Genomic DNA, 15,774 nt, shown 5'->3' with positions numbered 1-15,774 from the left:
CTTCCCTTCTTCCCAAGTGGGTGAAGTGTGTCCCATCACATCTGGAGGGAATCAGGAAGAACAGGACAAGGCTTTGCCATAGAGCAGTGTTTCCCAACCTTAGGAACTTTAAGAGGCATGGACGACAACTTCAAAGCGTACTGGCTGGGGGATTCTGGGAGTTGAAGTCCATGCCTCTTAAAGTTCCCAAGAGGATAGGAGGGGAAGAGAGGGGAGAGGCGAGAAGGGAAGCAGAGGTGAGGAAAAGAGTAGGAGAGAGAGAAGGAGTGGAAAGAGGAGTGAGAAGGAGAGAGGAAGGTGAAGGAGAGAAGAGAGAGATGGGAGAGGGGAGAAAGGAGGTAGAGAGGAGTAGAGAGGGAGAGGAGGTAGTGATGTTGTGGAACAGGGTATAATATGGTGCATGGAAAGCAGAAGAGCAGAAGAGAGTTATCGTGGGTAGATGGTGAGAAGAACTGATATAATATTGGATAATACATAATAGTGTTTGTTACAATGTAGTGGTATACTTGTCGATATCTATATGAAAATAAAAAATAAAAACTTTTTTCAAAAAAAAAAAAGGTCCCAAGGCCATAGAGCAGGGGTCTCCAACCTTGGCAACTTTAAGCCTGGTGGATTTCAACTCCCAGAATTCCCCAGCCAGCACACTTTGAAGTTGAGGTCCATGCCTCTTAAAAGTTCCTAAGGTTGGGAAACATTCGCTCCAGGTGTGATGGGACACACTTCACCCACTCGGGAAGAAGGGAAGAACGTGGACTTAAAGCTAGTTGAATTTCTCTCTGAAGCCGAAATAAGTGAGATGAGGCAGCAGCCACGGCCATCTGGTGTAAATTCAGAGCCCCCAGCAAATTCTGGGAGTTGAAGTCTGCCAGGCTTAAAGTTGCCAAGGTTGGAGACCCCTGCCATAGGGCACCAGTTCCCCCCACCCCTTAAAGATATTTTTTCCATGGACCAGCGAAGTGAAGGGAGGAGTGTGCAACCTGGATCCCATACATGCACATTTTTGCTTGTCCGCCACTCGCTCCCAGCTATCTCTCTCTGTCCAAAATGTGGGCTTTGCTGCCTTCAGGAGCAACAGTTGTCTTTCAAATGCAAATGGACCGCTGAATTTTGTCCTGGGGGTTTTGATCCCCTATGTCAGAGGTCTTCAAACTTGGCAACTTTAAGACTTGTGGACTTCAACTCCCAGCATTCTCCAGCCAGCATGCTGGCTGGAGAATGCTGGGAGTTGAAGTCCACAAGTCTTAAAGTTGCCAAGTTTGGGGGCCCCGCCTTATGTTGTGCCATTACAACTGATGAAGTTTCTTGGATGAGAAACCAAAATGTTTTGTTCTTCTTCAAATAAAAAATAGATGTTGCCTTTTGAAACAAAGACCTTTGAGACAGCTATGGCCTCAGCGACTGAGAATCTCCACGGACATATCCCTGTTTACAGTTATAAACCAGACCCATCATCTTCCAGGGATTGGGGCAACTAATAGTCCCAATTTACAAAAAGGCTAACAGGAATGAGCCTGTAAACTACTACAGGCCTATTAGCCTTCTGAGTGTAGTCAGCAAGCAATATGCTAAAGATTTAAATCTTACATTACAAAACCAGATTGAAATGGAGGGTTTGATCCAAGACCAACTGCCAGGTTTCTGAGAAGAAGGATCAGCAGTAGATTACAAATTATCCTTGCATCATTTAGTACACACACACACACACACACACACACACACACACACACACAAACACACACACACACACACACCAAACACTCTTCGTAGTCTTTCTTAATTTCAAACAAACCTTTGACTCCATTTCCAGAAATGCTCTGTGGTTGTTAGGACCATCCTCAAAAGCCAAATGCTAACCAAGAAAGCTGGGTTCCCAACATTACCCAACCCACCCTATCCAACCCCGATTTAACGGAAGCCAAAGTGACCGCTAAACTCGGACCCGCCTGAATTTTGCGGAGCGAATTCGAACAGAGCTGGGACCTCGCTGAGCCGCCTCGCTTCGCAACCCTTCGCCCTTCTCGCCCCTCTTCCCAAGACGCCCCCGGGACTGGGGGGGGGGGGGAGAGAGTGCGAATTAAACTCTCCCAGACTCGTAGGGTTTCCTGCCTAAGCAGGAGGTTGGACTAGAACACCTCCAAGGTCCCTTCCCACTCTGTTATTCTAGTCCGACTCCGAGACCGAGTGTGGGGGCTGGAAAAACCGCAAGATGCAGCGGCTCTACCAGAGCGCCTTTCGCTCCCCACGCGCGTTTTTGCGGAATTCATTTTCTTGCCGTTTCCTTGCCCAAAAGCAGGCCGAGAGCCGCTTCCTCAGACCACATTTCCCGGGGGTGGGGTGGGGTGGGAAGCGCCCTGAAATCCACGGGACCTCTTCCAGCCAAGATCGAGATCAATTTTATCCGGAAAAAAAGCGCAGGTATTTTCCCATCTTGGAGAGGTTCTAAGTTGTACTCCAGGGGGGGATTCCGAGACCCATAAGCGCCCAGGGTTTTGGACTTCACTTTAATCGTCGTTCACAGGTCGGTTGGGGATGATGGGAGAGCGGAATAGATATTGGGAAAGATGGCCGACTAGGAAATTTCCTTTAAAAAAACAACCCAGTCCTATTTTGATCGAAATGATTGTTCCGTTTTGCTTTCTTGTCTATTTGGGCTCCTTTTCCTTCTCATCTGAAGTTGACCCAGATATCCTTCTCCGAGGGAAAACCTTGTAAACTCCAGAAATTATTTCCTGAACTTGAAATTATCTGTCCAAATATTGTCATTTTCAATTTTTCCACCACCAAAACACTAAACAATATTTTTTTTTTTAAAAAAAAGAGCCAGCATGCACTTCTAGTCTTAAATAAAATCTCTAAAAATGAAGTCCAATTCTCCAGATCTTTTCATCCATTCCAAAGAGAAATAACCTTGAATGCCCCACCCTCAATTTTCTGTATAGGAACTTTTTGTTTTTTGCTTTTAACTTGAAACGGGGCTGTCACTCTGCCACCCACATCCGGTGAGGAAAGTCATGTGAGTTCTGCAGACTGGCATCATGAATGGGCACTTCAATTCTCATCCATCCAGAGGGGGAAAAGCTACAAATTTGGGAAGCCACTGCCTTTAACATTGTTTCTCAATCAGGGCATCGTTCAAGGTATGTGGACTTCAACTCCCAGAATTCCCTATCCGGGATGCTGACTGGGGGATTCTGGGAGTTGACATGCACACTTCTTAAAGCTGAGAAACACACTGCCCTTTAAGTAGGGCTGACCTCCAGGTAGCAAACTCCTCAGGCACCCTGTCAGGTTGCTCTAGCAAACAATTCACAACAGCCAAGTGTGTGTGACATTTGCCCCATTTATATGGCTGTGAGTTTTTGGGTTTACTGCTTTCTCTTTTAGGAGCTGGGTAGGATATGTTCTTTTAAAAATCTTTTTTTTTAAGAAATACTTCTTTTAGAAATATTTTTAAAATAGCATATATAATTTAAAAAAATATTTTAAGACACGCAGCAAAAGATACCAACATTCCCAAACCAATGAACCAACTGAGTGTTTTCTCAACCTTGGCAATTCAACTCCCAGAACAGAGCCAAACCGTCTAGTGGTGAAGGCAGCAGGCTAGAAATAGGAGACTGTGAATTCTAGTTCCACCTTACAAAGAAAATCAACTGGGTGATTTGGGCCGATCCCCCTCTTTCTCAGTCCAACCCACCTCACAGGCTGAAGGAGGAAGGAGAGTTAGGTATGCTTGCTGCTCCAAATTATTTATAAAAATAATAGAAGTGGGATAAAAAAATTCTAAAATAAATCGATCAAGTAAACCTGGCTATTGTGAGAAATGTGAAGGCTCGGTATATATGTGGGATGGATGGATGGATGAAAGATATTGGATGGGAGGGATAGAGAGAGAGAGAAAAAGAAAGAAAGAAAGAAAGAAAGAAAGAAAGAGAAAAGGAAGGAAGGAGGGAAGGAAAGAAAGAAAAAGAAAGAAAGAAAATTTCAAATGCTAGACAAAAAAACAGAGAATTTCAGAGAGAATCGGAAGAGAATTGCTCATCCTAAAACCATTGGACTAAAACATTATTGGATCTAATCCCCAAACTCCCCTCTCCCATCCCAGTTTTTTCTTCTTCTGCACTATTGAAATTGAAGTCTGCCCCCTCTTAAGCATTTGCTAGTCCTCATTCCTTGTAAAGGCTCCATCCGGAAGAGTCTAAAAATGTCTGAGACGCTGTCAGGGACCACAAGGGCAGCCTGTGCTGGAGCTCTGCCTTTGAGATTATATATATATATTTCTCTGTGGTTTTCATAGCTGAGACTTTGATAAATATCTTAAATGCATGTGTGAGGAAATGGCACTTTAAAAAAAAAAAAGCTACCTCAAGTCTAATTTTAAGCTGCCTTCTGCCTTCTGATAGATAAATACCAAGGTGGTATTCAGCCAGTTCTGACAGGTTCTGGAGAACCGGTAGGGGGAATTTTGAGTAGTTTGGGGAACTGGCAAATAGGCTGGCCCCGCCCCTGCAGCTTCCCAGCTGATCTTCTTTTGTTGCCCTGAACAGGAGAACGGAGCTGGAAAGCTGGTTAGTGGGGTGGGAAGGGAATGGGGATTTTGTAGTATCCTTCCTCTGCCACGCCCACAAAGCCACACCCACAAAGCCATGCCCACAGAACTGATAGTAAAAAAAAATGAATCTCACCACTGCTTCTGATGCATAATTGGCTTTGCTTCAAAAAGGTATTGCTTGGAAGCTGCCTTGCTGGTGGACCAAAAGAACTTTTGAAAGCTTTACAGGTAGTCCTCACTTTGCAACCACAATTCAACCCAAAATTTCCATTGCTAAGTGAGACAGTTCAATGAGTTTTTCCCCATTTTACCACCGTTCTTGCCACAGCTGTTAAGTGAATCACTGCAGTTTATGGTTGTTAAATGAATCTGGCTTCCCCATTGACTTTACTTGTCACAAGATCCCAAAAGGTCCCTGGGACACCACAACCGTCATAAATACATGCCAGTTCCCAAGGGCCTGAATTTTGATCACACGACCACAGGGAAACTGCTGTGGTCATAAGTCTGAAAAATAGTCATGTCACTTTTTCCAGGACCACTGTAACTTTAAACAGTCACTCAATGAAGTGTTGTAAGTTGAGGACTGCCTGTCCCAAAGGTGCTTTTTCAAGAGGAAACTGGACTTTGTTTTTTCCTTTAAGACGTTTCGCTTCTCATCCAAGAAGCTTTTTCAGCTCAGTCAGAACTGAAGAAGTTTCTTGGATGAGAAGAGAGATGTCTTCGAGGAAAAAACTTGAACTTGAAAAAGCACCTTTTCATCTCCATAAACTCAATTTGTTCTCTTGCAGCAATGAAGAAAGAATGATTGGCAGTTGGAATGCCCATTATTTCATAACTTAGCAGACCCAACTAAGCCTCATCTGCAACAACACCAGCTTCAACTCCCATCTCTCACAGTCAACATGCCTTTATAAAGTGGAGCCTAGCACAAGTGAAGAAAAGTAGGTTGAGGAAACCACTTTCACTTTGCAGGAATATGAAGGTCTACAGATTGTGTCAAGCACTGTAGAATTGTGGACAGAAATCTGGACACATTTGACTGAAATTCTGACCCCATCCCGTTAAATAGAGACTTATAGCTTCAAAGCATCCTTTGTAGAGATGCTAATATGAACCAGGGATAGGCAGCCTGGGAATTCCAGCTGTTTGGGACTTCATCTCCCATCAGCCAGTAAATATGGCCAATGCTGGTAGATAATAGGACTCAGTTAAGAGACAAAATTCCCCACAACTAGCTAGGGGTAAAAGGTTCAGAAGAAACTCTCCCTAGTTTCTCAAGCTGTAAACAGTGGGAGAATTGTACTTTCATATTTACAAGGGTTCTGTCAATAAAGTGGAATTGGCTCATCTGGTTGTGATTTCTATCTGGTTTAACCCACGAAGCCGACAGACAAAAACGAAACATTTATTTATTTATTTATTTATTTATTTGTTTGTTTGTTTGTTTGTTTGTTTGTTTGTTTATTTATTTATTTATTTATTTATTGGACTTTATCGAGCAAAAATGAGAACAAGATTAAGAGAATAAAAATACAATGTCATGGATCAGTGGTGGGATTCAAAACTTTTTACTACCCATTCTGTGGGCGTGGCTTTGTGGGCATGACGTAGCTTTGTGGGCATGCAGGGGAAGGATACTGCAAAATCCCCATTCCCTCCCCACCCCACTAACCTGCTTTCCAGCTTCGTTCTCCTGTTCAGGACAACAAAAGAAGATCGGCTGGTAGGCAACGGGGGCGGGGCCAGCCTATTTGCCGGTTCTTCAAACTACTCAAAATTTCCCCAACCGGTTATCCAGAACCTGTCAGAATTGGCTGAATACCACCTCTGGCAGGGGCGATAGGCCCATTAGTGAACTTATACATGCCCCCTCTACTGTAGGACAGCAGTTTCCATGACAGATAAGAAAGCCAAAATGTCCAGGTGAAGGAAAGGTGAGTTCAAAAAGTGAAGATAGTGGCTGCAACTGTGGGATTGAAGCATTTATAAATGGGCAGAGTGCTACCATGTGCCTTCATGGAGAAGGGCTGGGTGAGGAATCCTGGGAGTTGAAATCCACCGATGTTAAAACTGTCAAGATTGAGAAACACTGGTTTAAAATGTTCGAAACAAACAAACAAACAAACAAACAAATTGGTATTCATTGTAACTTTGTTTATATGTTTGTTGTTTTGTTTTGTTTCGCTTTCTTGTTGTTTTGTTATTGCCCAGAGTCACATAGCTGCAGCTGGACAGTCATATGAAGTCACATAAAACCATTTTTGAAAAAATGTAGTTAAATTCTGTGCCTGAGAATGAATTTCACAACATCCCCCTGCTCCCGGTTTTCATTCAATTGAAAGTCCTTCTTTAATGCTTTGGGGTTTGTTCATAGCAAAATAAAGAATCCAGAGCTGGCTCCTGGTGTGGCCTATTATAAGGGGCCCTAACCAATCAATCAGCCTGAGCTGTGGTTGATTAATGTGGCAATTTAAACTACTGAGGCTTCCACATGGACTCAAACTGGGCAGCTGCCATTTCTCACAAACCAAGACTTTTGTCTTTTTTTAAAGCAAGAATTTAATTTTTATTTAATTTTATATTTAATGTTCACTCTTATTTTATGCAGTGCTACTTACAATCTCTCTCTCTCTCTCTCTCTCTCACACACACACACACACACACACTCCTATCTACACAACAACTATAGTATTAGTGCTTCTGTAAAAGTAATAAAAAATATGCCCACTATAGTGACAGCATACTGTAAGCCTCACATGGAGACTTAAACATCAGCATAACTTTTTAAAAGATGCTGAATGGGACAAGAGTGTTTCTTTCCCTCCCCATTTTTCCAAACAGAAAAGCACAGCCTGTGATTCCCTCATTAGAAATGGCCATAAAATTCTGAAAGCTGATACCAAACATTACTTTTTAAATGGAGAAAAGGGGGAGATTACTAAGTGTTACGATGGTGGGATAGGAATCCCAAAAGATGCTTTAGAAGTGTGAAAGCAACACTGTCTGCGACTCTTTAAAGCAGCTGCATCTTTCTCCAGTATTGCAGCTGTCTCACTCTCACCAGAAAAACAGCAGCTGGCAACTATATTCATGTGCTAAAGGACTTTCCTGGAATCAAATCTCAGGGGCTCCGCAACGCCACTCAATACAACAATGAAAAGTAACAATGCCTTGAACTGCATGTAAATGAAATCTAGTTTTGATTTTCCCGTGGCACCACCCATAACTTATTGATATGCACTGCTGACTCACATCACTCAAATGCCAAATGTGATGATAGAATATGATAGGGTAGGATAGGATAGGGATAGGGATAGGGATAGGGATAGGGATAGGGAAAGGGAAAGGGAAAGGGAAAGGGATAGGATACCTTGGAGGTTTCTTGTCCAACTCCCTGCTCAAGCAAGAGACTTTACACCATTCTGAACAAATAGCTCTCCAAACTTTTCTTAAAAACCTCCAGTGATGGAGCATCCAGAACTTCTGAAGGCAATCCCTTTCACTGATTAATTGTGCCAGGAAAACTGAATGCCATTGCATTCCATGAACCTCTGTGCATTTAGATACATTATATCCCATACAGGAACGTTAGCCTTGGAATTTACACATAAAGAAATATTTGGGGAGGGACCTAGAGAGGAAGAGGAGGGGGTGTTGTTTGACTCCAGAGAATTCAGCACAGATGAAGCCATATTCCATTATCCCTACTGGTTGAGTTTCCTGGAAACAGCAGAAATCACATAGTAAATCCGACATTAGGCTGAGGTTTTCTTGGAGTCGGAAGCTTCCAAGTTGGCATGACCACAGGGGGGAGGTCACAATCTTTCACCCCAGCCACTCACTTGTGAGATGTTCCTGGGGAGTAGCAACTGGTCCTTTTATCTCTGGGCCTTTTAAGAACTCCAGGCAGCTTTAGAAAAGCAAAGGCCCAACCCAATTTGGGGTAGCAGTTAAAAAGTTGGCTGAAGAAGTAAAAGGTAAAGATAAATGTACCCCTCGCACATATGTGCTAGTCGTTCCCGACTCTAGGGGGTGATGCTCATCTCTGTTTCAAAGCCGAAGAGCCAGCGCTGTCCAAAGACATCTCCGTGGTCATGTGGCTGGCATGACTAAACACCAAAGGCGCACGGAACGCTGTTACCTTCCCACCAAAAGTGGTCCCTTTTTTTCTACTTGCATTTTTTACATGCTTTTGAACTGCTAGGTTGGCAGAAGCTGGAACAAGTAGCGGAAGCTCACTCCGTTATGCAGCGCTAGGTATTTGAACCGCCTAACTGCTGACCTTTCTGATCGACAAGCTCAGTGTCTTAACCACTGAGCCACCATGTCCCTTTAGAAGAAAGACATGGTCAATCCCATGACCAATAGTCTCCACTCAACCTATTTTACGGGGTGCGGGGAGAAAATGAAGGGAGATTCAGTCCCATCTAAGCTGCTTTGAACTTCTGGAGAAAAGGCAGGACATCAATCTAACATAACAGCAAATAACACACCTCCTCAAAAGAAATAACAGCCAGGTTTGCTGAGACCCACAAACTTCTGATGCTCTTGTTTCTTCCTTGTTCTTTCCAGTCCCCTTTTTCCTCCCCCCCCCCCCCCATCTCCTCCCTTCTCGTTCTGCCTGATTTTCTGGAAACTATTCAGTGGGCTTTGCTCCCAGACGAATTATCTCCACATTACAAGAAAACAAATAACATTCACCCCGGGTCTTAGAAAAAAATATAAATTTGATCTGACAGCCGAAAGGAAGCAATTGGATGCCACCCCAAAATTTGGGATGGTTGTGTCCGTCATCCCTTGCTAAGTTAGCTGTGGCAGCGGGGAAGTAAAGCCTAATGTTTTTGGGTGGCACTGGGCTGTGAAATCCTGAATTAATGTTTAACTGATGGGTCAAGGACTCGTCATAACTGGGTTCACACCAGTGGTGAAATTCAATTTTTTTTACTACTGGTTCTGTGGGCGTGGCTTCGTGGGTGTGGCAGGGGAAGGATACTGCAAAATCACCATTCCCTCCCCATTCTGGGACCAGCCAGAGGTGATATTTGCCAGTTCTCCAAACGACTCAAAATTTCTGCTACCGGTTCTCCAGAACCTGTCAGAACCTGCTGAATTTCACCCCTGGTTCACACGCTTCTTGAAGTTACCTTTATTTCAGGGGTCCCCCACGTTGGCAACTTTAAGACTTGTGAAGCAAAGCTGGCCGAAGAATTCTGGGAGTTGAAGTCCAAAAGTCTTAAAGTTGCCAACGTTGGAGACCCCTGCTTTATTTAAGTCTTTGTGCGCAAACCATGACTTACAACCCAAATGGCTAGTTTTACACAACACGCTAAATTTAAAGCCAAGCGGAATTACGCTTAATATGACGCATGAACTCAGCCTTTGTTTTTTTCAGACGGACTCAACTTCAAAGAGACGGCGAAATGGAGTTATGGCTCCCTGCACATCCACTTGGCTAAAGCAGGGAGGCCAAGATAAAGCTCCTGAAAGTATCAGCAGCTTCCAAGAAGTGATACCAACTTCCTACCTGACAAGGATGCCGGCACAAGGTGCAAGGCGCTTATACAAGATGTATCGGATTCGGTCTTGACTTGTCCTCACCTTCACTAGCTTTGCACCCCTACCTTTCTCCCCAAATCAGGAACTTAGTTCCGAATGCAGAAAGGAAAAGAAATACAAATCCGAGATAACCAGGACTCAGAAGCCGAGCTGGGTTTCTCTGGTGCAGACACTCCAGACTTTCAGATTCCAGCTGCTCCCCACCACCGAATGCTCCAAGCCATGGGCGTCCCCTTACCTTTCTTGATCACCGACTGGTCCAAAACATTCATACTGGCCTCGTCCACCGCCTGCAAGAACAACGGGGCATAGATAATTGCTCAGCTTCACCGCAGAGAGTTCTGGTGAGGATTATGGGATTAATCTATTTGAAGTGCTTTTCGCCCTCCAGACATTTCAAACGCTTCTAAAAATGAAAGTAAACCAGGGCTGGTTGTGGTGTTTTTTTTTTAGCCTCTATAACCTCAAAGCTGGGGCTTCTAAAGAGGTTTTCTTGGGAGAGGAGAAAGTTGTTTTATTTTTCGAAATAACATACCCAACTTCCTCAAACCTGGGACTTCTCCATCGAGTTTTCCCCTCCCTCCCCCCTCCCGAAGTGAAGGAGATCAAAAACTACTCTGCCCTCTTCCATTTCCATACTCCGGTTTCTCTTCAGATGGTATAAATCTTCCATTTCTCAAGCAACTACTAAATTATTTGGCACTGGATATTTTGAGGAGGAAGATAGAGTCACAAAAGTCAGTCACTGAATTGACCCATTCTCTGATTTCAGCTGAAACAGCACCTAAACCAAATGGCTGAAGAAAGAAAGAAAGAAGAAAGAAAGAAGAAAGAAAGAAAGAAAGAAAGAAAGAAAGAAAGAAAGAAAGAAAGAAAGAAAATTATTATTTTAAAAATTCTTCTCTATTTTTATGTTTATTTTATATTTTTTATATTTATTCTTTTATGTTTAGTCATGGTTATGACTATAACCATGTTGCTTGTATCTTTCAATTTATATTGTATTTATTCGTTTCCTTGTAGGATTTGATAGCTTATTAGTAACCTTGACTATCACTAAGCGTGTATCTTTTTATTCTTGATGAATGTATTTTTATTCTCCTTATGTACACTGAGAGCACCAGAGACAAATTTCTTGTGTGTCCAATCACACTTGGCCAAGAATTCTATTCTATTTAACTGTTTTGTTACAAAAATCCAATCTATATTTTCTAGAAAGGAGCAAGAGACAACCTGACCTAATTATTGCTACAAACAACAAACAAACATCTAACGCTGCTTCTGAGGGGAAATAAAGCCCTTGAGAGATTTCGGAATTGCTCCTTAAAGGTGCCAGGCATAATTCAACTAAAGGCATTTTGAAGCTTCCTTCATTCCCCAAAGGAAAAGATTCCTCCATCTGTTTAACCATAGCCTCGGAGCCACTGGGAACCGATCATGCAATTTCCCCTTTTAGGAAGACTGACGTCCTACCGATTGAAAGAGGATTTGATCCTGGACAAATGATCCTATTTGCGAAAATAGGATTGTAATTTTTAAGGCAAATTAGTTGGGGGCAGGGGGAAAACACCAATACCCCAATTTTAAGAAGAACGGGCGAAAAAATTATATATGACTTTTTTGGGGGGGAGGGAGGCAGAAGGGCTTTGGATCTATCAACAGGACGAGTTTTTTTTGTTTGTTTGTTTTAATCCAGCTCTGTTCCTTGAATTAGAGTAGAATTTTTATTACGGACACAGATTACAGTAGATTATTATTATTATTGTTGTTGTTGTTATTATTATACTTTATTCATTAAACATGAATTTCAGCCAACTGAACATTCAAAAATGCATTACAAATACCAGTAACTGGTGCTAATGGTTGATACGATTTGCTGCTAGCGTCCTAGGTATCAACCTTCTTAAAATATAAGATGTTCCGAGTAGCGCAGTTTTTTGCAGTTCCGCTGGTGTTGATGTGTCTTATAAAATTCTTGGACATGGTGCCAAGTGCCCCGATGACAATGGGTTTCACTGTTACATGCTTCATCCGTAGCCGTATAATTATATTATTATTATTATTATTATTATTATTATTATTATTATTATTATTATTGTGTGTACACAGAAAAGCTCACTGAAAGTTCCATGTTTGGTTTGTTGCAGAAAACAAATCACAGCAGCAAGTTTTTCCTTCTCCTTCCCCTGTGCCGCTTTCCTTGCTAGCTTTAAAAAAATAATAATTCACATGTCCCCGTCAGTTTTTGTTTTACTTTCCAAAAAGCAAAAGCAAAAGGGATTCTTAAATGGACTAATTGCTTTCTCATTTGAATAAACATTATTCCCTGCTACCAGCCATATTTTCAAGTTAAAATGTTTTTGCCTTTGGGGAAATTGTTCCAGGGAGCCGGGAGGGGAGCAGACGGCTGCTCAGAAAATGCAAAGGCAACGTCAGACGCAGCAGCTTATTTGCTAGGAGAAATTTATGAGTTCTATTCCCCAGAAGGGCTTTGGATCTATCAACAGGACAAAGTGCGTTGTCACGTCTGTTCTCGGGAGGAAGAAAAAAAAAATCCAGCGTGGAGAGGCTTATTCGGAGTAGCCGAATAAAACCCCTAAAATTGCAGGGACGGGATCGGGGCGAGGAAGAGAAAGATTTAAAGGAAGGGCAGATGGAAGGTCTTTCTCGATTTTAGACAATTACATTGGAAATCACACTCTATCATTATAGAAATTATAGAACACACGAAATTATAGATTATAGAATTATCTATCCATCTATCAATGGATATATAGATCTATGGATGGATGGATGGGTAGATAGATGGATAGATAGATAGATAGATAGATAGATAGATAGATAGATAGATAGATAGATAGATGATAGATTTTTAAAATACAAAGAAATAAAAAAATGTACAAACTAACTTACACAACCCCTGCACCGCGAAACAAGTCCCACGGGGAATTGTTGGGAGTTGATTAGGATCCGAGAGCAATTTAAGTACAATTCAACTCAACGTGATCCACAAGTCCCACTGAGTTAAATAAGAAATAAAACAACAAAAATAAAGCGAAACCGGGAGCTGGGATCATCCTGTTAAAATCCCATAGAATTCAGCGAGAGAGGATCTAGGATCTTGGATCTTGGATCTTGTCTAAAACTTCCGCTGAGGTCCGTGTAACTGAAAACGGCTTGGACTTGGCAGGGGTTTGCCTGGTCGTTCGAAACAGCCTCCTCCCAAGAGAACCCGGCCGATATAAGCACCTTTGCCCCCCACCCCGGCGTTCTGCCTGCCCTCCGACAACGTCGGGCTACCATTGCCATTTCTCGTAGGGCGGAAATATAACCCAGACCCAGTTTATCGTCACTGCGCAACACTGCTTAACTGGAGGGAAAGGAAACCCCTCGGAAACTTTGGGGAAATGGTTTATCCGGGAGTAAATATGGGGGCATCCAGAGAATAAAATACTAATTCAATGGCATTGACTTTAGCCCAGGGCTTGCGTTCTCAGGTCAAGGAAGCCAAAAATAATTAGATAAACAACGGCCTAGTTCTTCCGCGATCAAACTCTAATAGCTTTGAAGAGCGAAAAGCCGAAAGCGGCAGGCCTCGCCTTCTGGCTCCTGGATCAGGACTCCTTCACGGGGCTTCTGGTTTCCTGAAAACTGACGAGTTAAAGTTTGCGTGCATGAAAAGAGAAAGGATAAGATTTGGAACTTGAGAGCAAGAGAGGGGAGAAAGAGGGAGTGGGGGAGAGAAGAAGCAGGCGCCCTGGGGAAGAGAAAGAAAGAAAGAAAGAAAGAGAAGGAAGGAAAGAAAGAAAGAAGGAAAGAAGGAAAGAAAGAAGGAAGGAAGGAAGGAAAGAAAGAAAGAAAGAAAGAAAGAAAGAAAGAAAGAAAGAAAGAAAGAAAGAAAGAAGACCGTGTAGTGTACCACACTCCTAATCTTGTCTACTCGGGAGTCGTCTTCACCGACTTTTAAGCAAACTTATCTTTCACCCCAGAAACAGGCGTCCAAAATTAGCCTCCCAAACTCAAGCCAGCTTATTCGCCGCCGTTTTACTGTTTCTTAATTTGCTTTACACGGTGGAAATAAGTAGACCGAAGTTGGACCAGTTGCTTGATTCGGGAAAGCGATCATCGAACGGTCGATTTGCATAAAGATCGAGTTTAGGGGCTTCCAGGGGTTGATTCTGGCTCTGTTGCTCTTTCAATTTTTAAGGCAAAAAGGGCGGTTTTCAGCAACGCCAGGAACGGCGGGCGCTCGCCCCGAAGGCTGCTGCGGTCACCCAGTCCCTCCCCCACCGCGTTTGCCTACTTCTGGCGGAGTGGGAGCAAACGGCAGGATCCCAGGAATCCCCAAGGAATCCGTGTTTGACCTGCCAGAAAAACGCCACTGGACCCATTAGGAATCCTTTCTGGGGGAGTAAAACAGCCCCGGAGAAATCTCTTAAAACGAAGCCGACGAAGAGCCCCCAGCCCACCCTTTTCCCTTCCAGTCCGACGCGTTTGGCGAGGCCCGAGGGGCGAACCGGTACCTGGATGTCCTCGAGGCTGGGGTGAGCCAGAGCGTGGAGTCCCAGCGGCCCGTCGGCCAAGCCGTGCGCTCCGTCGGCCAGGCCGTGGAGCAAGCGCGGCATGCCCGGGTAGTCCCTGCGCGGATCCAGGCCGAGAGCGCGGTGTGTCTGCGAAAGGAGGCCCGCCGCCGCCGCCGCTGCAGCAGCAGCAGCTTCTTCCTGGCGGGCCCGCTGCGAGGGCCAGCCGCTCTGCTGGTGCTGGTGGATGGGGTTGAGGCCGCCATAGGGGTCCCCCAGGTGCGGGTAGGCGCTCTCCTGGCTCTGCGCATAGGGCAGCGGCGGCTGCGGGTAAGGCGGCGGGAAGTAAGGAGGCTGGAAGTCCGAGGCCGGCGTGTGGCACAGAGGGGGAGCCGAGGAGTACGCCGCCGCCTGGTTGAGGGACGAGAGCTGGGGGAGACGGCCGCCGGCGGAGGTCCCGTTCAGCCCATCCGAGCGGTCCTGGTGGGGGACATCAAAGGGAGAGAAAGGTCACCACGCAGCCAGCCGCGCTATGGGCGCGAGGCACCGGCTTTCCCTCGCTCCAAGCAGCGCGCGTCGCTAGGGCTCCCGGTGGCGGCGGCTCCCTGAGGCCCCGGCTCGCAACACCTGAGCCTCAAGGCAAAGCGCAGCTTTCTCTACTACCCACTCCTCGCCTTCTTCCCCCACCCCGCCGGGCAAGCCAGCCAGCCAGCCAGCCGAAGAGCGCAAGGCGCTTCGGGGCTCGGCGCGGCTCAACCTTCCTAAGGGCGAGCCTTTCGCTTCCTGCCCTCTTCCGTCTAAGCTGTCGCTGAAAAAGAGCCCTAAGCGCAACCGAGCAAAACAAAACGAGACACCCTTTGCGGTCTCGCCTCGCCTGCCTTGAAATCGCACTTTTGGCGACCGGCGCGCTTTGGGGGACCGTAGGGGCCCCCACCTGGAGTCCTTTGCCCCCTTTCTTGTTCTGCCTTCAGTAGGAGAGACCCGCAGAGACCCGCAGGCAGAAGACCCTTCCCCCATGTCCTGACATAGCCTAGGTTTTGCGAATAAGAGCAGTGGAAGAGATCCCGGCCTTTTCGGCCAACCTCTGTTTGTGGCAAATAATCCGATTTATCCCTCCAGAGTCTCTCCTTCGTTCCTTCG

At 44.8% G+C, this 15,774-nt stretch overlaps 1 protein-coding gene across 2 annotated transcripts in view; it reads right to left on the bottom strand.

Annotated features, from left to right (window-relative positions):
- Window positions 1-15,774, bottom strand: part of TFAP2E (transcription factor AP-2 epsilon) — an 83,572-nt gene that overhangs the window by 67,460 nt on the left and 338 nt on the right. The window contains exons 2-4 of one of the 2 annotated variants that reach the window (XM_032228333.1): window positions 14,638-15,114; window positions 10,353-10,404; window positions 4,767-4,789 (exon numbers count right to left, since the gene is read on the bottom strand). In XM_032228333.1, the coding sequence (XP_032084224.1) occupies window positions 4,767-4,789; window positions 10,353-10,404; window positions 14,638-15,114 (552 nt within the window). The remainder of the gene's footprint in view (window positions 1-4,766; window positions 4,790-10,352; window positions 10,405-14,637; window positions 15,115-15,774) is intronic. The other variant, XM_032228334.1, reaches the window with a different exon arrangement.

Source organism: Thamnophis elegans, chromosome 12, assembly GCF_009769535.1.
Source record: "Thamnophis elegans isolate rThaEle1 chromosome 12, rThaEle1.pri, whole genome shotgun sequence".
Classification (NCBI taxonomy): domain Eukaryota; kingdom Metazoa; phylum Chordata; class Lepidosauria; order Squamata; family Colubridae; genus Thamnophis; species Thamnophis elegans.
Note: the sequence above shows the minus strand (reverse complement) of the source record. Positions and strands in the feature narration are given on the sequence as shown.